This window comes from Phalacrocorax carbo, chromosome 23, assembly GCF_963921805.1.
Source record: "Phalacrocorax carbo chromosome 23, bPhaCar2.1, whole genome shotgun sequence".
NCBI classification, from domain to species: Eukaryota; Metazoa; Chordata; class Aves; order Suliformes; family Phalacrocoracidae; genus Phalacrocorax; species Phalacrocorax carbo.
Genome location: NC_087535.1, coordinates 1,384,583 through 1,405,243, shown reverse-complemented (window position 1 = coordinate 1,405,243; position 20,661 = coordinate 1,384,583). Strand labels below are relative to the sequence as shown.

The 20,661-nt window shown below is 59.9% G+C and overlaps 2 protein-coding genes across 2 annotated transcripts; both read right to left on the bottom strand.

Annotated features, from left to right (window-relative positions):
• Positions 1-500: 500 nt before the first annotated feature.
• TNNI1 (troponin I1, slow skeletal type) lies at positions 501-7,576 on the bottom strand. The gene is made up of 8 exons (XM_064472092.1): positions 7,528-7,576; positions 5,240-5,274; positions 4,349-4,390; positions 3,585-3,716; positions 3,409-3,498; positions 2,760-2,936; positions 1,268-1,378; positions 501-900 (listed from the first exon to the last, which is right to left on the bottom strand). The coding sequence occupies exons 4-7, from the start codon at positions 3,708-3,710 to the stop codon at positions 1,271-1,273; spliced, it is 501 nt and encodes a 166-aa protein (XP_064328162.1). The 5' UTR covers positions 3,711-3,716; positions 4,349-4,390; positions 5,240-5,274; positions 7,528-7,576; the 3' UTR covers positions 501-900; positions 1,268-1,270.
• A 5,338-nt stretch (positions 7,577-12,914) lies between these two features.
• PHLDA3 (pleckstrin homology like domain family A member 3) lies at positions 12,915-17,208 on the bottom strand. The gene is made up of 2 exons (XM_064471913.1): positions 16,559-17,208; positions 12,915-16,126 (listed from the first exon to the last, which is right to left on the bottom strand). The coding sequence occupies exons 1-2, from the start codon at positions 16,908-16,910 to the stop codon at positions 16,005-16,007; spliced, it is 474 nt and encodes a 157-aa protein (XP_064327983.1). The 5' UTR covers positions 16,911-17,208; the 3' UTR covers positions 12,915-16,004.
• Between the last annotated feature and the right edge of the window lie 3,453 nt (positions 17,209-20,661).

Sequence of the window (20,661 nt, the reverse complement as noted above, 5' to 3'; positions counted from 1 at the left end):
TGGCCTGAAAGATGGATTCATCTCCTGAAATATTGCTCGAATTAAACCCTGAAATGGGGCTGCCCCAGTTCCCACAGCTCCAGTGCTTGTGACGGAGCAGCCGGTGAGAGAGTTAGTGCTTGGGTGAGCAAGTTCTGAAGGTTTTTCCAAAACTAGAGGTGCAGAGCTGGCAGGCAGCCACCGCCGCACTGAGACCCAAGCCCTGCTGCCCGGGAGGCTGGTGCATGTTGGAGCCCGGCGAGGGCTGCGGTGCTTGGGAGGGGAGAGGAGTGGCCCATGCGAAGGGCCGGGGGGTCTCAGCAGAGCTGGTGGGGAACCAGAGACACCAGAGAGCAGCCTGGGAGGCTGGAAGAGGTGAGCCCAAAGCAAGTCTGACCCCAGGGCGTGCTGCTGGCCTGAGCGCCGGCACAGGGACATGGCAGGGTGGCAGGAAAGAACCAGGGTATCTTCCCCAGCGCGCTGTGGACCAGCACCTGCCCCTGGCCAATGCTCCCACAGAGATGAGCACACGCGGCGCGCTGCCCAGGAGACCATCCTTTAATACATGTGTAGCCGCGTGGCTACACCTCAGGCTGCGCCCGCTGGAGGATGGGGGAGTGGGAGGACCAGCAGCCGTCTCCGGGGCCTCTCTGCAGTGGCGGGAGGGGAGGGAAGGCCAGCGGCCCCTCAGAGACAGCATGGCCCGTGCAGGTGATACCGGGGAGCCGCCGTGCTGGGGCCGTGCGGGAGCGGGGCTGATGGCAGAGCTGAAAGAAAGAAGCTCACATCTCCTTCCCACACTGTTGTCCACGTGTTTCAGCTCGGTGGTGAATTCAGGGTAGGGGCATAAAGAGCACGGAGGGGCAGCAAGGGAAAGGGAGGCAGGCAGCAGGGGTGGGGAGGCTTTCCTTCCCGATGCTCCTGTGGGAAAGAAACAGAGCGGAGCAGTGGGGCAGAAGAGGATTTTTGCTGAAAGCAGCCCTGCTTACAGTAGCCTGGGGCTGGTGCCAGCAACACCGGCACCGTGCAGGCTGAGTACAGCATAGGTGGCTGACCCCAGCGAGCCAGGGAGGACAAGCTGGAAGAGGGGGACAGCTGCTGGCACGGGCTCCGTGCCGGGGACGTGCAGCACAGGCACCCATCCCAAGTGTGGGGTGGGAGATGGGGCAGGTGATGTCTTTTTCTGTAAGGAATGGGGGTGTTTCTGCATTTACGTGGCCACAAGCACAGATCAGGGATGCTGTGGGGAGCACAGGGCACTGCAGGGGGAAGCAGACTGGTCCCCTACCTCTCACTGGCCCGTGGGGGACTTGGCAGCATCGAACATCTTCTTTCGCCCCTCCATCCCGGACATGGCCTCCACGTTCTTGCGCCAATCGCCCACTTCCACGGGGCGCTCCTGCCGGGAGGGACAGGGACGGAGGTTGCAACGGCTGTGCGATGGGGCAGCCGGCAGCCCCACGCTGTCCCACCCCATTGCAGGGCGCCTTGGCCCCGGCGCACAGGCAGCGTGGGGAAGGCGGCTGCCCCGTTGCAGACACCTTGGAGCCAGCTACACCGTGTGTCCCTGCACGCAGAGCTGGCCAGGAAGATGGCAAACAGTGACCTGATCTGCGCAGGGCAGTCTGGATTCACGTGGATACCTCCCCAAAGCCTGGCTAAGTTGCATTAATGCACCAGAAGGGACAAAAAAAACCAGAAAATCTCTTTAAGAGGAAGAAACCACCACATGGGACTTAATCCAGATTTACACCAGCACACCAGGGCAAACACAAGCAAAAACACTCTCTGCAGAGACTTCCCAGCCCACATAAAACCTATTTCCACCTTCACCGAGCTTCTGGAGGGGACTGGGATTGCTGGTGTGAGAGCGAGAGCCTGGCAGCCACTTTCAGAGCAGAAAAGGGAGATGACAGCAGCTCTGGGAGCATGCCCAGGTGTCTGCTCTGCCAGCCCACAAGCATTCATAGATTCCAAGCCATGCCGCCAAACCATCTCACGACATCTAAAACAAACTCAGATCCGTTCACCACCTGGCGTTGAGGACTGTAAACACAGTTTTTATCCAAAGGACTGAAAATGTGCCCTACTAGCAATGGGGTGGGGGAGGGGGAATGGAAAAATAATTGAAAATTGAAATTCTTATCCAACCTGCTGAGCTGGGACCAAGAGGTAAAAACCCTTCGGGGAGAAGCACTAGGAAAGCAGCACAACTCTTGCAGCTGGGGAGCCTGCACACCCCAGGCAACTTTGGGCATCACTCTCTGTCTCTGGTATCAAGACTTTCCCCTCTCCATCTCTGCAAAGCTGGTGTGAACCAGGCTGTTTATCTCAGGCCAAGCGTGCTTGCTGGGCTTGCTCTGTCTTATCTAATCTGGGCCTGGGAGTTTCCTGGGTGTTTTCTGGGTGTGATCACACCCGATAGGAGCTCTTGCTTCCCTGAAGACCAAAGACCAAACTCTCTGCTAGTGCAGCTCAATAGACATGTCAAGCGGCCCCAGCTGAAAGACCCCCATGTGTTCTGGGAGGGAAGAGCATCATGGACGTAGCCCTGCCTCTCACTTATTATCATCCACCATTTAGCTGGCCCAGCCAAGCTGCTCTCACATGGCCCTACAACATCCTGCAATGGGCTTTGCCTCACAACGACTACCCTGCGCTATTTCTGAGGTTTGCAAGGGATAAGCACAACCCATGCAGGCTTCACAGGGGACCTTGGAGAAGGGCAAGGACACCCCTAGGAGGTGTCTCCATCTCTGGTCTCTAGAAGAGTCACCCACCTTCTCTGTGTCCTCCTTCTTGACAGACTTCAGGTTGGCTCTGAGATCCATGGAAACCTTGTGCTTGGAGCCCAGCAGAGCCCGCAGCATGGCATCGGCAGAGACGCGAACTCGCCGCAGGGGGGGTCTCTTGAACTTTCCTCGGAGATCAAGCACTTTGATTTTCAGATCTTTAATCTGCAGATTGAGAAAAGGAGGAGTGGAAGGTTGTCTCATGGCTGCCTTGCACAAAAAGCTCTTGTGTGAGCAGCAGCAGACACGGAGCCCCAGAGGGGTCTGTGCTTCTCCTGCAGCCATGAGGGACCTTCACCAAGGCACTGTCCACCTGAGCAGAGGGCTGTTTGTCATTGCCTTGCCCCAGCCTGCTCGGATGGCAGCCATACCATGAGACAGAGCTCTCAGACCCACAAGGGGTGACCAGAAGAGCAAGGATGCTGCCTGTGGACCCAGTGGACAGCTTGAGCTCCCTGAGGCAGGGATGAACCCTGCGCTGAGTGATGCCTTGCAGAGCAAATACCAACCCTTAGATAAGCCTCGTCTGTGTCCCACATCCAAGCTCAGCCCAGTCCATGACAGACCCCCGTTGAGGCCCAAGCTACCATCAGGAAGGGAGTTAACATCGAAGCAAAGAGCCCATCCTGCCGCCTACCTCCCGAGTATTATGGTTGCATTTCGCTTCAATGTCGTATCTCTCTTCATCCACAATTTCAACCTTCTCATGCAGCTCCCTGCACAGGTCCTGGGGGCCAAGCACAACAGGAGAGCAGTGAGCGATGCCTCCCATGCTCCCAAGGAGCTTGCATCACCCTCAGACCTGAGAAATACCTGGAGCTGGCTCAAGGAAAGCCCACTGGTGTGCAGTGGTGTGATCCGCTCAGCCAGGTATCTCTCCTTCTCCGACTGCTTGTCCACAATCTCCTGCTCCCACTCCTCCTTTGCTTTTGCCAGCATCAAACTCTACAAGCACAAGTAAATGGCAGAAGTGTGAATAAACAGGCTCCTCTGTTCCCCCCCGAGCCTCCTCGCACAATGATGTAGGATGGGACAGTCCTGTCTGCCTTCCAAACCTCCTCCCTGCTGTAGCTGTCCTCCCAAAATCACTGTGCTGCTGCAACACACATCAAAAGGTCCCTACACCTTTTGTGTGGTGACCCTGAAGGCAGGGGGAACGGCAGGGCCCAAGATACCACGGTGGTCTCGATGGAGGCTGACATCAGCACTTTCTCCACATCGCTCTGCTCTGCTGTGGCAGTAAGTGATTTTCCCAAAGCACAGCCCGGGGAGCTCCCAAGCTTGTGCTGCAGAGCTGCTGGTGCACAAACATAAGGCTTGTGGTTTTAGAGCAGAGGCATCAGAGTCTCTCCCCACCTTAGTAAAGTGGAGGTGAGGGGAGGTTTGTTTGGTGTATGGGCCACAAAGCCCACATGAGTGAGGATTTTTGAGAATACAAGAGGTGGGAATGGGAGCTGCTCCCCAAGGCCCATACTCCTGCTGTTCCTCATCGCCGTCCCACCGACCACGCTCTTCAACCACAGCTGCTTTTCTCCAGCAAGACAAACCCCAGGGAGTTTCCAACCCTCAGGACTCACCTTCAACAAGAGTTTGCGTGAGGCTGTGATCTTGCATTTTCTCTAGGGGAAAGGGGAGGAGGGGAAAAAAAAAAAGGCCTTTGAAAACAAACTCACAGCAAACGCAGAGTAGCACCGAGATCGCTGCCGCAAGGAAAGCCACTTACCTCCCTGCAGGCAGGCGTGCGTTCAGGAAGGAGCAGTAAGGAACAAGACAAGAGAACAGGGCATCAGTGAAAGAGAGTCAAAAAGAGACGACAGTCAAGAAAAGCATCTCGTGTGATTGCAGTTGGTTTCCTTATTTCTCTAATAGCTGCCACTTGCAAGTGAGCCAGCTCTGAGATGTCGGTGCTTTCTGGAAATGCAGCGGGCGCTCAGGGCCACCACTCAGGAGGCGGAAACGCCGCTCAGACACAGCACATGAGCTGTCCCGGTGCCATCGTGCCAGCCCCAGCTCGGACCCCGCGGTTTGGGCCACAACACCCTCATTCACGTGCTCCCCGCGCAGCCGGGGGCCGGCGCGCACGATGCTTGGATCCTGTACAGGTTTGCAGGGCTGGGGCATCTCCGTGTCATTGCTTGATGAAACCCTTGCAGGGAGGTTTCTCCCTTCTGTTCACACCAGGGAATATGTTGTATATGCATGACGTGCTGCGAAGAGCCTCACGGCAAAACGAGTGGTGCTGCCCACCTCGGATCCCTATTTCAGGGTCTAGGACGGCTCCAAGGTTTGAGCTGGGACACTGAAATGGCTAACGGTTTTTATTCAAAGGCAGTTTTTGCAATGGAAATGGCACAGAGGTCTTGAGCAAGGGCTGGTCTCCCAGCTGAACCCTCCCAGAAATGGACAAGCTCAGCTGGCATGAGCAGCCCAGTGAGGATTTAGTGAAATCCAAGGTAAACGTGTGCTACTTACGGCTCTGGCATCGCGGCGGCGTGCTGTTTGCCTGCAAAGCCAAAACGAACAAACAAACAAAATAAACAACAACAACAATAAAAAAGAAAGAAAGAAAGAAAAGAAAGAAGCTGAAATAAAGGATCAAATCCCCAATCCACCCAAACCCAGAAAGCTGCAGCAGCGGCGGGGTGCTCCTGAGGTCCGGTGCTGCCCCGTGCTGTTGGCGGAGGGAAGCGACTCCGCAGCTTTGCCATCCCGCTGTGAAACACCAAGACGAGCCACCGAGCCCTGAGGAAACCTTATTTCAGGCAAGCTCCAACCTGCCTCCACCCGGCCCCCCCGGGACACGGTCTCCTGCTGCTCGGGGTTTTTCCGAAGCTCCGAGCTGCCCCCGCGCCGGCCGCAGCGCCCACCCCAGCTCGGGGCGAGGGGCCGGAGGTGAGCGTGGCTGGAAAGCCCACGAGAAGCGGGGTGCCCTGGGGCCCCCCACATTGCGTTGGCTCAGAGAGTCCCGTCCCACAGCTCCCCGTGGGCAACCGCAAGGACGGTGGAGCCAAAACCCATCTCAGGAGCGCCGGAGCAAGGGGTAACGAGTCATGGCCAAGCGACTGAGCAGATTCCTTTAGCATCCGTGTCCCTGGTGAAATACTCACAGCTTCATATTTTAAATTTGCCTGGTAATTCTATGCCCTGGCAGCTGCTCCAAAACGCGCTGCCTCGCTAGCTTCCCCAGCACTGCCTCTAACACTTCCCTCTCTTGCCAAGAAGCTGGGGCACTGCAGAAACCTGAGTAATAGAAAAATGTGTAGGAAAATGCCAATCAGTTGGTTTTTTTCTCCTTCCAACCAGGCGTAACAAACTGACACCACATTGCAGAAGGAAACAGCATTTTCCAGCGACGGGTTTAACCCTTTTCCTTAGAGCTGAAACGGCAAAGCTGGGATTTTTTTGTCTCTACTGCTTTGCTTCCCCCCTAAATTTCAAAACCCTTTAAACCCCAAAGATTCCTGATGGGGGAAAGAAAAAGGAACAATTCTGGTCTCAGACAGCTGCTCCCAGGCGTGCGTGGAGCCTGTGCTGAGCAAATCTCAGTGCACCTCCCAGCTCCATGCGCTTGCCCCTTCCCCATGCCCCCTGCTGCCCGGCCAGAGCCGTGGCTTGAAGGAGTGGAGTTTGAGGGGGAAATGCCATATAACCCCAGCAGGGAGCTGGGGCCTCCAGATCCCTGGATTTACAAAGAATAACCCCAGGATTTTTTTCTCCCAAGAGCCACATCAGTCGGATGCAGCCAGAGCTGCCTTTTTGGAGGTTTCTGGTGACAAGACAAAGGTCCCAGAAGACACATAGAGCAGGTGACTCCTCTTGCCTGGCACCGGTGCACTGAGCAGGTCGGGTCCCAGCTGCTCCCCCACGATTTATTCCGGGATAGGCAGAGAAGCCTTCGGCTCTCTGGAGGTGAGCAATGGCTGGGCGAAGCCTCTCAGCATCTCCCTCCTTCCCTGGCGGAGCAAAGCCCAGCATCGGTAGAGGTGGGACCCAGAGCACAGCTCAGCTGACGACCTCTACCAAGGTCAATAAAATTTTAGGGCCAGATATTTCTAAATTGGCTTCCTGGAGGACAGCTGGGACAGCTGTGCTGGTAAGACGTGCCCAGCAATCTCTTGCAGGGACTTTTGGCCTCCAGATGGATCTGGAGCATCTGCAAGAGGCTTTGCTCTCCAATGAGGACAAGAGGATCTGGACAAGCTAATTTTGCAGTTTGCATGCCCCCAGCTGTGAAAAGCCTAAAAAGGTTATTAAACCACTAAATCATGGAAACCCTTAAAAAGAAATAACCTGCAGTCAATCCTGATATCCTCCCCCATCCCAGGAGACTGGGCACATACCACGGACACGCACCCAGCTAACACAGTGCCCCGCACACAGCGTTTGCACCCCCGAACCGAACCTCCCTGGTCAGAGAAGTGACCTTGAGCAGTCAGGCTAGGACACAAGAAATGGTCCCCAAAACAGTCCTGTTTGTCAGTTTTCAGGGAAATCCAGCAAATCTCAGCTCCAAAACCAGGCTGGGGCTGCCAGCAGCAATTCTCCCCATTGCAGTCTCACCAATCGTCCCTTCAAGAGCGGAGGAAATGTCTGAGCAACCTCAGACAGGGGGAGAAATTTAGACAAATTTGCTGCCAGGGGCTCCTCTCCACCCCAGCACCACGTGCAAGCACCGGTGGTCTCACGCTCGCGCTCATGTCGCCTTTAGCACACCCAGGGAATCACGGGTGGGGGGACACCCAGGGCAGCGCCTTACCTCGGGGCCGTGCAGGAGGGAGGTGATGCCTGGCCTCCAGAGAGCCGCGCACTGCCAGGGACCCGGGGCGGAGGGGGGAGTATTAAATCACAGCCTGCCTGCAAGTGGTCAGTAAAAATAGCACAAATCCCCTCTTGTGTGCACACGTTCGCGGCGAGCCCCAGCATCCCGTGACGTGCCGCACACACCTGGGGCACAGCTTCGAAGATGGGGTGACACACGCACATCGCCCAGGCGTGTTAGTGCACCCATGTTTTATTGCACCCATGACCCTGATGCAATTTGCTGAATTCCTGTGCTGTTTGCATGTGAATGTGCATCAAGTCCACATGTAACTGTGGGGTCCCTTCCCTGGAGACATTCACCCCCCGCCTGGACGCGGCCCTGTGCCCCTGCTCTGGGGGTGCCTGCTCCAGCAGGGGTGGGACGGGGTGAGCTCCAGGGGTCCCTTCCAGCCCCCGCCAGTGTGGGGTTCCGTGAATCGCCCCAGCTTGGCCGGCACTCGCTGCCCGACGCCCTCCTCGGCGCATGTTGTGTGTGAGCGCGCAGACGAGCCGGGTCAGGCTGACTGTGGTACCAGGGCAATGCCCCTGCAGACGGGGCGGATTCTTCGTGGCACACCCGCCTTGTCCCTCTGCGACGTAAACCGTCATCAGAGATGCTGGAAAAGCCCTGAGCCCGCAGGGGGGCAGAAACCGTCAGCCAAGACACTGCAATGCTTTTTCCTTTGCAGAAAATCTCCTGAATTTTTTTTTCTTTTCTTCCTTTTCTTTTGTTTTTCTTTCTGAAAGTCTCGGCAGGGAGGGGGGGTGCGAGCGGCCTGGGGAGCTGATGCGGTGCTGGCCCCCACGCGCAGCGGTGCGTGCATGCTGCCGTGTCCCCAGGGGCGCGCTGGCCGAGGGGCCTCCCCGGAGCCACCAGAGCTGCCGGAGCAGGAGGGCAAAGCCACCCCGGGCCAGGCCGGGGCACGTTGCCGAGGGGTGATGGGGTACATCAGCAAAGCTGGGGTTACAGCATCAGGCCAGATGATCGGTTGGGACCAAGGATGGGGCAGCCCCCTCTCTGGGGCTCATCCAGCATGGCACAGCAGATAGGGATGCTCGAGCAACTTTCATCCCCTCACAAGGCCTGATGTTTTCTCTGTTAAATTCCTGAAAAGCAGCAAAAAACCTGCTCTCTTGCCCCCCTGCAACCCACAAAGCCCCTCGCCCGGTGTCCCCGCAGAGGGAGGCTTCGTGCAGCAGAGGACCTCAGGGGCAGGCAACACCTGTTCCCTTGATATTTTTAGGGGCAAGTTTAGGAGCAAACAATTCCCAGCGTGCAACCCAGCAGGGACAATGCCCGGTATTTTAATCCTGAGACTATTATGGTAGTGAAGGGACATGCAGCTGCATGCATGGGGTAGCTCCCATGGTGGGGAGCAAAGACAGCCCCCCGTCCTGCAGAGCAGGGGATGCACAGCCACCTTTCCTGGCTCCTTCCCCCCTGCCTGGACACCAAGGGAGGAGCTGTGCCCTGGTGGGGGGCGATGCAGCAGCCCCCAAACTGGTGCGAGGTCGGTGACGGTGACAGTGGCAATGGCAGTGACAGCCCGATCCTGGTTTGACGTGCACTAGTCAAGTCCCAGCAAGCACAGGAGAAACCCCCCTGCGTCCACCCTCCTCAGGGGCCCCCCAGGGACGTTTCCCCTTCCCCAGCTCCAAGCACCAGCACAGCGGATCTGCCCCGAGCCACCGAGGAGGAGGGTTTATACCAGCCCTGTTAGACCTTTATAAGGCAAAAGCTCCTGTGGGGCCGTGCCTCCAGCATCTTTCCTCCTGGCTGCCTTGGGATTGTTTTTGAAGCACAGAGGAGCCAAAATTAGCCTGTGACAAAGGCGCTGCATTCCCCGCAGCCGTGCCCTGGAGACCTGACCAGCTCCCGCTGCCCCGGGATGGGGCTGCTTCGGATGCCATTTGCTCCAGTCTCAGGTTTCATCCTCTGCGGGTCCTGGAGTGAGGAGGATGAAAGGGCAGGCGAGGGATGGGGTAACGGGACCCCTCAATTTGGGGGCTTCAGCATCAGTTTCAAAGCCCCAGCGCTGCCAGAGGGGCCTGGCAGCAGAAGCACTGGCAGGAGCCCAGGATCTCCCCATCCCTCCTCTCCGGCTGACATGGTGAGGGCATTTTGGGTCTCCATCCCTGGCTTGCAAACCACAGTGAGCTGCCTCAAGATGAGGGATTGTTTTATTAGGTACCACCCGAGGTTGTGGGCTGCTGGCAGGTAGGAAGGGGACAGGCTGGAAATCTATGGGGCAGACCAGTGCTGAGGCCAAATTCAAAGCAAAATATCATCCACCCGTTCCTGGGAGCCACTGGTTCAAGTGAAGGCTTCCCCACAGGCTGCCACCGAGGGGATGGATGCCAACTGAAATTTCCCAGAGAGCTGTACGGGGAGGCCAGACCCACCCAGGACCAAGACCCCAGGGAGAGCTCGCTCGTCCCTAAACATCCCAGTGGTTCTACAGGTCACCTGTGTTCGGTCTTTTAGAGTGGACAACGCTGCGTGTGCTTAGGTGGGTGTGGGCAGTTTCCCTTTCCCTCTGGACCTGCTGAGTCCCTGGAGGGTGTTGGTGCTTCCTCATCATTGGGCATCAGCCCCACAAGCGTGGCAGGGGCGACCACAGCTGCTTCAGGAGAGCTGCGCTGGGGCTGCACTTCTCCCTGGCTCCTTAAGGTGTAAGACCTCCAAAGTCAAAGGTCTCTGACCCCTGTGAGCAGTTTGGTTGCCCCACATGAAGCCTATTTCACTGAAGAAGCAGACTTGCAGCGGTGCTGGAGGGATCCCTTTCCCACCTCACGGCCCCAGAGCCATCCCACCCATCCTGTCCTTGCCCTCTTCCAAGCACCATCCTCGCTTTGTCAGTCCTGATGGCATTCACAAAGACCACGGGCTGCCCAGGGCATCCAGGACGGACTTAGAAACAGCAGCTGAGCCTCTGTTGTCCTTTGGACCTCACCCACCGAACACATCCCTCCCACCCCTCAGCTGCCGTGCTCAGAGCCAGCCCCAAGTGCCGGGGCGGATGGCAGGAGCCCACCAGCTGCCTCAGGTTTCCCACCAGGCTGGGACAGGGGATGCCCCACAGACTCACAACGCGGTGGGAGAAGGTTTTCCCTCTGCAGAGCGGCTCAGAGACACGGGGACACTGAGGTCACCTCCTACAGGCGAGGTGAGTGCAAGGTCGCAGGGCTGCGGTGTCACGTTGCAATGAAGTCGTGAGGGTCCGTGTCACTTGTCCTGATGAAACGGTCCCTGCCTGGGTGTTTGTTCTGCAGATCAGCCGGCAGCTCTCACCCCTCACGAGCTGCCAGAAGGCTCCCGGCTGGTCCCAACTGCTGCGTCGGTTTGTGACAGCACAGGGTGACAGGCTCCCGGGGATGTTCTCCAACAGTCAGTGCTTGTTGTAGCCCTGCAGAGGATTTCCTCTGCCTGCTGCCTCTGTGAGTCTTACCAAACTTGGGTGACGCCCCAAGGCATCGAAGTGGAGCTTGCAGTGGGGTCAGCTGTGGAGATGGAAAGTGGACCAGAATTGGGATGATCATCACAGCCCGACCTGGGAGCCAGGGAGGCCCCAGGCCAGACCCCAAACATGCCCCCTGGGCCTGAGGGACCTCTCCCAGCTCAGGTCTCTGCCCTGCCGATCTTCACCCCATTGCATCAGCCCCACCGGGACACCCACATCTCCCACCGCCCAGCATGGCAGAGGCTCCTCACCCATCTGGGATCTGCTGCTCCGTGTCCTGGGCTCCCAGGGCGAGCACAGCTGCTCCTGCCCCTGGAGAGCCCTGCCCTCTCCAGCCACGGCCTCCCGCTCTGGGAACCTCTACCTGGCCGGAGACCACCTTGCACGTGCTGCAGCTGGGGATGGGGCCCGTGTTCTGCCTCTTCATCCATGGGCATGAGACTCGCTCTTCCCACTTTGCACAGCTGCAGGAGGTAAATCCATGTGGAAGCAGCTGTGGGTCTGGATCCAAAGTGAGGACAATTTTCACAAAATGGGACAAATACCTTCCACTTCTAGAAATACTGTGGGAAAAGTTGTTTTTCTCAGCTTGAATTCTTTGGGGAGATTTGAAATGTTTGCAGAAGGTGCCAAAGCTGGGGGGGGGGGTCCCCACAAAGCTAACGGGTTCTTTACGAACAGCACCTGCTCCCTGCTTCATGCCATTTGCAAGTAGAAAAGTCTTTATTAGATAAGGAGGAATTATCTACTTTGGGATAGTGGAAAGACATTAAAATGGAGCCAAGTCACCCACTGAAGGTTTTAAGCTTTCCGTGCTTTTGCCAAGTGACACATGAAACCTTCCCAATGTTGATCTTGTCGACTCTTATAAACAAGAGAGGGATATTAGCTGTTCTGTTCGTGTTAATAGGCTGACACGGTTCAACAGCGATGTCAGTTTAAATATCCTAAAAACCAGGCTGGTTTTCAGCCTAAGGCAAAATATTTCACAGGGAAATAAAAGACTCCTTCCAATAATCTAAAATTTCAGGCCGAGGGAGGGATCCTGACACACTTTTTAGATATTTTCAGGGTATTTCCAGGCCCTCCCATCTATCTCTGAGACCCGCGATGAATCTCAGCATCCCCTTTTGCTGCAAGGCTGGGCTGAGCCACCCCCACCCCCAGGGCAGGCTGGTGACCCCCTGCTCGGGGACAGCGGGTGACGGACGGGGGCTGGCGCGTGTTCAGCTCCGTTGCTGCCCTCTGCAGCTCCAGCAACACCTGGCCGCTAGTTCTGCTTCTTCATGTGGTGCCCGATGGGGTGGTGAGCCCCTTCCCTCCCACGGGCTCCCGCCACCCCAGCTCCACCAGTGGGTGATGCTGACAACCACATTCATCACCCACCACCTCCACCACCCCCCGGGACACCCTCTTTAAGTCACCACATCAGGACATTGGGGATGGGGAATTAACACCCGTGCGATCCCTGCAGTCCCTGCCTGGACCCCCCTCAGCATCCCAAGCTCTATGTTACGGACAACAGCATTTCTTCTACGCCCAAACCCAAGAGGACTTTATTGGCGATGACCAAACCCACCGCAGCAGCGGTGCGGATGTCCCGGCTCTTTGCTCCCCGAGACCATGGTCATGTGGACGTGGCAGGGCATGGGCAGCTCCCCAGCCTGGCACTGCTTGGGGCAGGTTGTGGATTCCAAAAATGAAATCCAGTGATTTAAGAATTATAATTAAGGATGGACAACAATGCAATAATTTTAAGAACTTCTAAGGGAAGCCAGACACTTGACCCAAAGCTAAAAAAGAAATACTGCTTGCTACAACTGTGATTTTTTTTTCCTTTTCATTTTTATCTGAGGAAAAAGCACTCACAAATTCCACCGACGTTCACAGGAGCAGCGAGGCACTGCCAGCCTCCCCGCGGGGCACACGATGGTGGAGGAGGTACACACGGTCTCACCTGCCCAAAAGCATTGGCACCATCATGCTGCAAACCTCCGCCTCAGCAGCGTGACCCCCACTGCCTTCACAGGCTGTCGGTGGGGTCCAGCCAGCCCCAAACTGACCCCAAAGCCAGGGCTGGGTGCTGGGATTTCGTCGGCTGGAAAAAAGGGCCCTGAAGCTCCCCCAGCCACCTCCCATGTACCTGATCTCACCGTCGTGGTGCTGCACGAAGGGTGCCAGCCCCAGCACCCATGGGTGCTGGCGGAGCCGCTGGTCCCAGGGGTGGAGGCCCAGGGCAGCCCCCAGCCTGCACGGAGGAGCCCCGGCACTGAGGCATCCTCCGAGCAGCGCGGGGAGGGTCGATGGAGCGGGGACACCTCGGGGCTGGGAGCAGCAGAGCCGGCTTTTCAGGCTCCTGCCTTTGAACTCAGGCAGCTCCAGGGCACCTCGCTCCATTTTGGGGCTCAGCCCCAGCTCTGCTTGGTGTCCCCAGCACAGGGGGCCCCAGGAACCAGCCCCTCCTCGCAGCGGGAGCCGGCGTGCTGGCCAGGGGGGCTGCAAGACCACATGCCTCCCAACCCCCTGCCGTGCCTCAGTTTCCCCATCACCAGGCGTGCTAGAAATGCTTCCTGTGTGTCCTCTCCCCGCTTTTCAGGCTGGCTGGAAGAGCCCCGCGAGCTCCTTTGCATCCCTAACTCTGTGCAAATAGTTAAAAATACTTTCACAGTGCTTGGCCTCCTGCAAGGCTCCTAGGGCCCTTCTGCCCCCACCCTTGCTTTCCCCTGTAATCCGGTTGCTCCCTGAGCCCCTGCCTGCAGGAGAGTCTCCCTTGGGTAAAATCACCCCATTTACCCAACTTCACCCATCAACACTGAGCCCCATCAGGGCCAGCAACGTGCCGGCACCGTGTTACTGGTGATGGAGGATGCACCAGCCACCAGCCCCGTCCCTGCTCCGCTGACTGGCCGAGTCTCTTGGCTGTTTATTTCCCTTTCAGTCTCTGGGTGACCTTTTCCTCTGCATGAAAAAATCAGCCCTCACAGGCAGTGGGTGAAGCCATCCTGCCTCCCACCTGCCTGCCGCTGGCTCGGCTCTCGCCCCCGGCCCCGGCTCCCGGGGTCAGGCTGTGAATCCACCCACCGCGGGTGGAGCTGGCGGATTCGGGTGTCTGCACAGGACAAACTCCCAAACCCGGGGCACACGTGGTACACGCAGGGGCTCTGGCAGGGTGATGAGCAGCTTGGGATGGGGATGGAAAACCTTGACCTTCCCCAAGCCTGGACCTGAAACGCCAACACAGCAATATGCCTTGCTCTTTGTGTCCCTTTTCCTCTATTAACTGCCTACATTTCCGCCCAGCTCGTCTGTCAGTGCACGATGGTTGTGTCCACGGCCAGTGCTGGCGCTTACACCCGCCCAGCTTGACCATTTTCTTCCCTAGTTCCTTTCTGGCATTTGGGAAACAGAAAATATCTACTTACAGAGAGTGAGAGAGTGGGAAAACTGAAAATGAGGAGTCAGGACCCCCAAAACTGGCTCGAAATTCAGAATCTTTGGAAAAACCCTCGCACCGGTTGCTCCCAGCCCTGGGTGCTGCCCTGCCGTGGCACGGGCTCAGGATGCTTACAGGACTTTGGACAAGCCTGATGAATCCCCTGACTCAGGGAGCTGGGGATTTACAAGAAACCCCGGGACAGAGATCCTTGCCATGGACAAGCCATGTGAGTGCCAGCACCTTCCTCTGACCACCGACAACCCCATTCCCTCACGAAATGTGTGTGGGGACTCAGTTTGGGGGGCTGGTCCACACATTCTGGGCTGCTCAGAAAGAGCCAGCACAAGCCTGGCCCTGCACGGTCAGCGGGCTCCGGCCACGTCACCATCCCCCCGCAAAGCCACCCCAGAGCTACCCTGGCACAGGGATGGGCTTCCATGGGCCCCGGCGGGGTCTGGCAGAGGCGGCCGGCATGCAGGCTGGGGCCGGCTGCTGCAGCCTGGGGGGCCGGGGTGCCGCGCTCCCCGATTCCCACGCAGCCCGGCAATCTCCGGGAGGATCTGCGGCGCCTCCGGCCGCGGGGCTGGGGCTCAGGCTCCGGCTTGCGGAGCCCGGTGGCTCGAGGCGCTGGTGTCTGCGCTGCCTGTCGAGGCAGAGCCATCCCTCCCCTGTCTGCCGTCCCTGCCTGCAAAGCCAGGCAGCCGCTGCTCCCGGGTCGCCTGCCCACAAACCACCGTGGGAAGCCCTGGGGACACAGGCGCAGCGGGGTGGATGACCGGAGAGGTTCAGGGTGTCAGCGGGGGGCTTTGCAGCCCAGCTGTGGGATGCTGGCAGATTTAGGGGGATGTCAACAACTGGCGAAGCTCTGTGCGGGATTTGTGCTCTCCCATACCCTGTGGGGTCCCACGAGTCAAAGCAACACCAGGGTAAGCTGCAGAAGGTCCTGTTTGGGGTCACTTTTGCTGCAGGGAGTCAGGGTCCCCATTGCCTTCCCCAGCGTACCCCACTAGCCCAAGGACAGGGCAGGGCAGGTCCAGCAGCATGGCCGTGTCACCACGCCGTCCAGGTATGGTGCCCGGAGGGGTCCCTGCTGCAGCAGCAGCACTCCAGCCCCTTCTCAACATGGGGGCTCAGGGGGAGCTGCGTCCCCGGCCACATCCGTCTGTCCCAGCGTCACTGGCATTCAGGCAGAGCTCACCATCACACCGCTTCCTTCGCGCTCAACCTCATCCATCCCATCCCCTGTCCTGCAGGAGAGGCCTGGGGGTCCCCACCAGTCCACCAAGGTCCTGGCCATGTCAGCTGAAGGGTGGTGGGCCCCCAGGCAGGGATGTCACCTCCTGCCACATCTGGAGCCCCAGGTGGTGGCCCTGGCTGTGTCCTTTGCCCCATCACACCAAGAGGATGTGGCTCAACCCCTGCAGCTGGGCCAGTGCGGCTCCTGCGATGCCTCTGTCCTGCGCCAGGATGGGGGGAGCCAGTGCCCGCACTGGCCTTACCGGGGCCACTGTCCCTGGGCTGCAGACAGCGGTGGCCTCACTTGCCCGCTGGGATCCCGTTCTCCCCACCGCCCGCCGAGCCGAGGGTCTTCTCCATCCTGCTCTTTGGACGCTGCACTTCTGCGGGCTGTCCCACCGGGGCTGCATCGAACTGCACCACTGCGGGGAGAAGGTGCTCGTTACCTACCCGGCCAGCACTGGGACGTGGGGCAGGATCCAGCCCCGAGGGGAGCTGAGGCGCGGAGCCAGCCATGGTCCTCACCGCCATCCCACATGCAACGTGGCAAAGAGCCCCGTACCCCTCAGGACCACCCCAGACAGAGGGAGGGTGTCAGAAAGTCCCTCTCCAGGGATGCGGGGAGGCTGGTTCTATGATTCTATGATTTTATGAAACCCAGCGGGGGATGTGAAGGGCAGAGCCCAGCCAGTGCAGGGGCCCACGGGACCACCGTCGCCCTGCAGACCCAACCCCATCCATGGGACCCCCTCTGTGATTCCCATGGGGAAACCAAACCACTTGTTGATGGGACCCAGCAGCCAGGGACCTCACCCTCCTGCACCCTGACCCACGGCGCGGCAGGGGTCTGGTACCTGCTCGGCAGCTGTGCCGGGCGCGGACGACCTGGATCGCCTGCTGGTTCTTGAAGCGGACGAGGCCCATGGTGATCTCGGCGTTCCAGCCCGGGTCCTCCTGCGCGCAGCGGAAGTCGATCTCGTGGCTGTCGTCCATCACCACCGTGAAGTAGATGTGCCGCTCCTTCCACTCCACGCACTCCACTGCCTTCATGCGGGCGAAGCTCAGCTCCTTGCGCCGCGAGCCCTTGGGCTTGAAGAGCTGCAGCCCCTTCTCCGTCAGCAGGCATCGCTTCTTCTTCCAGAGCTGCAGCAGCCCCCCACTCCGCTTCTCCAGCACCCCCTCTCTCAGCACCTTCTCGGGGGTCATAGCGGCTCCTCAGCCCCCCGGGACCCTCAGCACCTCGTGCTGGCGCAGCCAGGCATCACCCGCGGGGGGATTTCCAGCCCCTCCACGTCGGAGCCGAGCTCCCCGGGGCCAGGACCCCCGCGGCCGCCGTGCTGCCCCTGCGGGACTCGCCGCCCTCCGCTCCCGGGCTCTCAGAGGGGGCGGGTGATGGGGTGCCCCATGCCGGCTGCCAGCCCTGTTGCCGGGGTTCTGCTCCCTGCCCTGTGCAGCGTGTGGGATCCCCGGCGCCGCGCGCCCCAGGAGCTGTCGCTACATGCCCGGCCGCTCTCCCACTCGCATTCCTCCCCGCCTCGCCTGGCCCCTCCTGCGTGCAGGCACCCTTCACGCCCAGGCGAAGCCTGGCCAGGCCCGGCGCAGCCCTGCTTCACCCAGGAGGCGCTTTTGGGGTGCCCGCAGGCAGGCACTGCCCCCAGGGTCCTCATGTGAACAGGCAGGGTGTGGGCATGGGTCTGCACAGCAGCGGTGCCAGGGCAGGGCTTGGAGGCTTCTGCACGGCAGCACGGGCATGGGGTGCAGCGCCAGCTGTTGGGGGGCGCAGCGCCAGCTGGCACAGAGCTATAGGGTGCGGTGCTGGTGGGGACAGGGGGCTGTGGGTGCAGCGTCAGCCACGCACAGGGTTATGGGGCGCAGTCTCACTTGCAGATGGGGCTGTGGGGTGCAGTGCCAGCTGGGGCAGGGGGCTCTGGGTACAATGCCAGCCAGGAAGGGACTCCCAGGGTGCAGTGCCAGCTGGGGTGGGGGGCTGTGGGGTGCAGTTGCAGCCAGGGCAGAGGGTTATGGGGTGCAGTGACACCAGGGATAGGGGGCCATGGGTGCAGCACTAGCCTGGCAGGGGCTGTGGGGACCCCTGGGTGGGTGCCCAGGAGGGTGGACACATGCAGACGGGAGATATCTGGTGTCACCGCCCCGAGGTGGCTGTGCAGGGCCCTGCAATGGGGACAGCCCTTGACACCCACCACCCACTCAGCCCTGCACCCAAGGGTGCTGGCCCACCCCTCAGCACACAGAGCTCCCATCCCCAAACCCCCCGGGACAGAGATTTGCAGCCCCCCGCCTGTCCCACAGCAAGGACCAGCATCCCCCAGCCCCGTGTGATCTGTGCAGGGGCAGACGCACCCCCGGAGCGGGGCCGGGGCCAGGGCAGCACGGCACAGCCCCGTCCCGCCTGAGTCCACCCTCCCCTGCAGCGAAACACCCGTCTCCTTTCCAGCCCGTCTCGTTCCCGGCCACCGCAGCTTCGTCTGTTCCTGTGCCAGCGCCTGGCACAGAGGGGTTCACCGTGCTGTGCCAGGCTGACGGTGGGGACATCTGGGGCCTTCGTGCTGGCCGCGGGCTGCCGAAGGGGGTGATGGTCACAGCCTGCTGGGCAGCTGGATGTGCTCCCAGAGATGCTGAGGGTGCGGATCCCTTCACCCAGGTGAGGTCTGGAAGGGGAAAAAAAGTCCCCCCAGGGATGCGCCGGGGTCACTGTCTGGGGGTGGCCAGCCCGCAGCTCAGCCCGCAGCTCCTTGGCGTGCAGCTGCTGCCCCGGTGCTCACCTCCCAAATCACCCTGCCTGTGCCCCCGTAGATCCCAATCCCCCCAGTGCCCCCCAGCTGAGCCCCTCTTGCCCCAGCCCCTCCATCAGCCCCGGTCCCTGCTGGGGGCATTCCCTGCAGCCGCTGTGGCCGGGGGGCAAGTCTGCAGCACCGATGAGATGCACCTAATTATCCCTCATTAAGAGGGCAGGGCAGTGGCTGCGGGAGCCAGGAACTGGTTCGTGCTCCCTGGGGCCAACCTCGCCACGCTGGCAGCGATCCCGGCTGTCCCAGGAGACCCGGTTTCGTGACGTCAGGCGGCCCCGGCTCCCCTGCGGCCCTTGCCGCCCCCGCAGCCAAAGGCAGCGCAGAGCCGGGCACAGCCGGGGGGGCCGGCACAGCCCCCACAGTCACCCCGAGCACCCCAGCACTTTCGGGAGGAGCAGAGCAGATGTGTGGGCTCCCCCACCAAAGGAGCATCCAAGGCTGTTTTCCCACATGCAGGTAAAGCTTAGCTCCAGGGATGCTGAGCCCTGAAAATTTGGGGGTGAGTAGTTTTGGGACTGTCACTCCCAGCTCTGCTCTGGCAAGCTGGGATGTCTGTAGGCACTTTTTGTTCACCAGCCAGCCCGACCTCCTTCCTCATCACCCTGGGGAGGACCAAGGGCTGCCAAACCGCCCCCCTGAAGGCCCCAGCTCTGCTGCTCACTGCCTCCCCAGGCTCCAGGCACCAAGGGAAGGTCATTTTCCCATAGCCATGGATGTAAAAGAGCTTCGACGCGGTCTTCCTCCTCCCTTCTCTCCCCGGCTGTCCATTCCCAGACCCGCAGGGCAGGAGGCCCGGGAGGCCGATGCCGCAGCTCCCGCCCTCCAGCAAGCCCAGCTCGACTCGCAGCATCAGGCTGCCGGCAGAAGGCTTTGCTCTGCGGGCTGCCCACAGACCCCACGCATATCCCGTCCACACAGAGCCCTTACGGGCGGGTAACGGGGGCTGGCGGGGCTCAGCTGGGGTAAGCCCTGCCCCGGCCTGGCTCAGCAGCCGCTGGGGTGACATTCCCACCAAGCTCTCACAGCTGGGCCGGGGCGGCGGCAGCGTGGCATCCCCTGCTGCCAGAACCCCTGGCACCACTGGCCGTGGGGCTCAGCGGGCTCCAGCCCGACCCTTAGGGTGGTACCATCACCACCACCCGAGCAAGGTGCTCGGCCATGAGCCGACCCTCTGGTTCATCGCTCCGGAGGCAGGTGTGGGTCCCACAGTACCTTTTCCAAGGGCTGGCAGCCCCCCATGCCGGCAGCAGGGAGGGCTGGGTGCTGCTGGGTGCTGCTGGGTGCAGTGCAGCTCTGCTGCCTCTAAAGGGCGTTGGACAACGCTTGGGTGCAGGTGGCCGGACACGTCCTGCTGATGGGCGCGGGGAGCAGTAACCAGCAGAGGGTAGCAGATGATCGCAGCCGTCCAGCTGCAGTTTGGGCAGGAGATGCCCAGAAAGCTCCCCTAATCCCAGCCCTTCCCCTGGGCCTTGCCCCACCACCGCCTCCAGCCCACCTCATGCCCTCTGCCTGGAGGTGCAGCCCCAGCGACACCTGTCCTGGTCTCGCCGTGCGGACACTGTGGATGTCGGTCCCTCTCCCCCCCCAAGCCCCTCTCAGGAGAACAGTGCAACTTCAGGAGGTGTACAGCACCGATCGCACACCCTCAGGGCAAGGTCCGTGTCCCAGGACACTGCCCACACTGTCATCTGGGCCCTTTGGGGCTGAAAGCTCAGCAGAAACCTGGAGAAGAGAAGGCTTGGGGAGACCAAACTTCAGTTTTCCACTACCTAGAGAGGGTGGTGGAGAAGGGAGACACAGCAGTGCATGGCGAAAGGATGAGAGACCACGGGCACAGGTGCCACAAGGGAAACATAAGGAAAACAACCTCCTCTGTGTGTGTGGTGCATCGATGTGACAAGAACCATAGTGGTGGGACCTTCATCCCTGAAGGATTTCCAAACTTGACTGGACCGCAGAGGCTCTGATCATCCTGACCTTGGGAGCTAGCCCTGCTTTAAGCAGGAGGTTAGACTCGAGAGCTCTGCAGAACCCTTCCATTCTGCCTCTTTCTGTGACCCTGAGAAACCCAAACCCAGCATTTTCTCCTGGCTCTGACCAGGTCTCCAGGAGCCAATGGCCTCGATGGGGTCCATCTCACTTGGCAA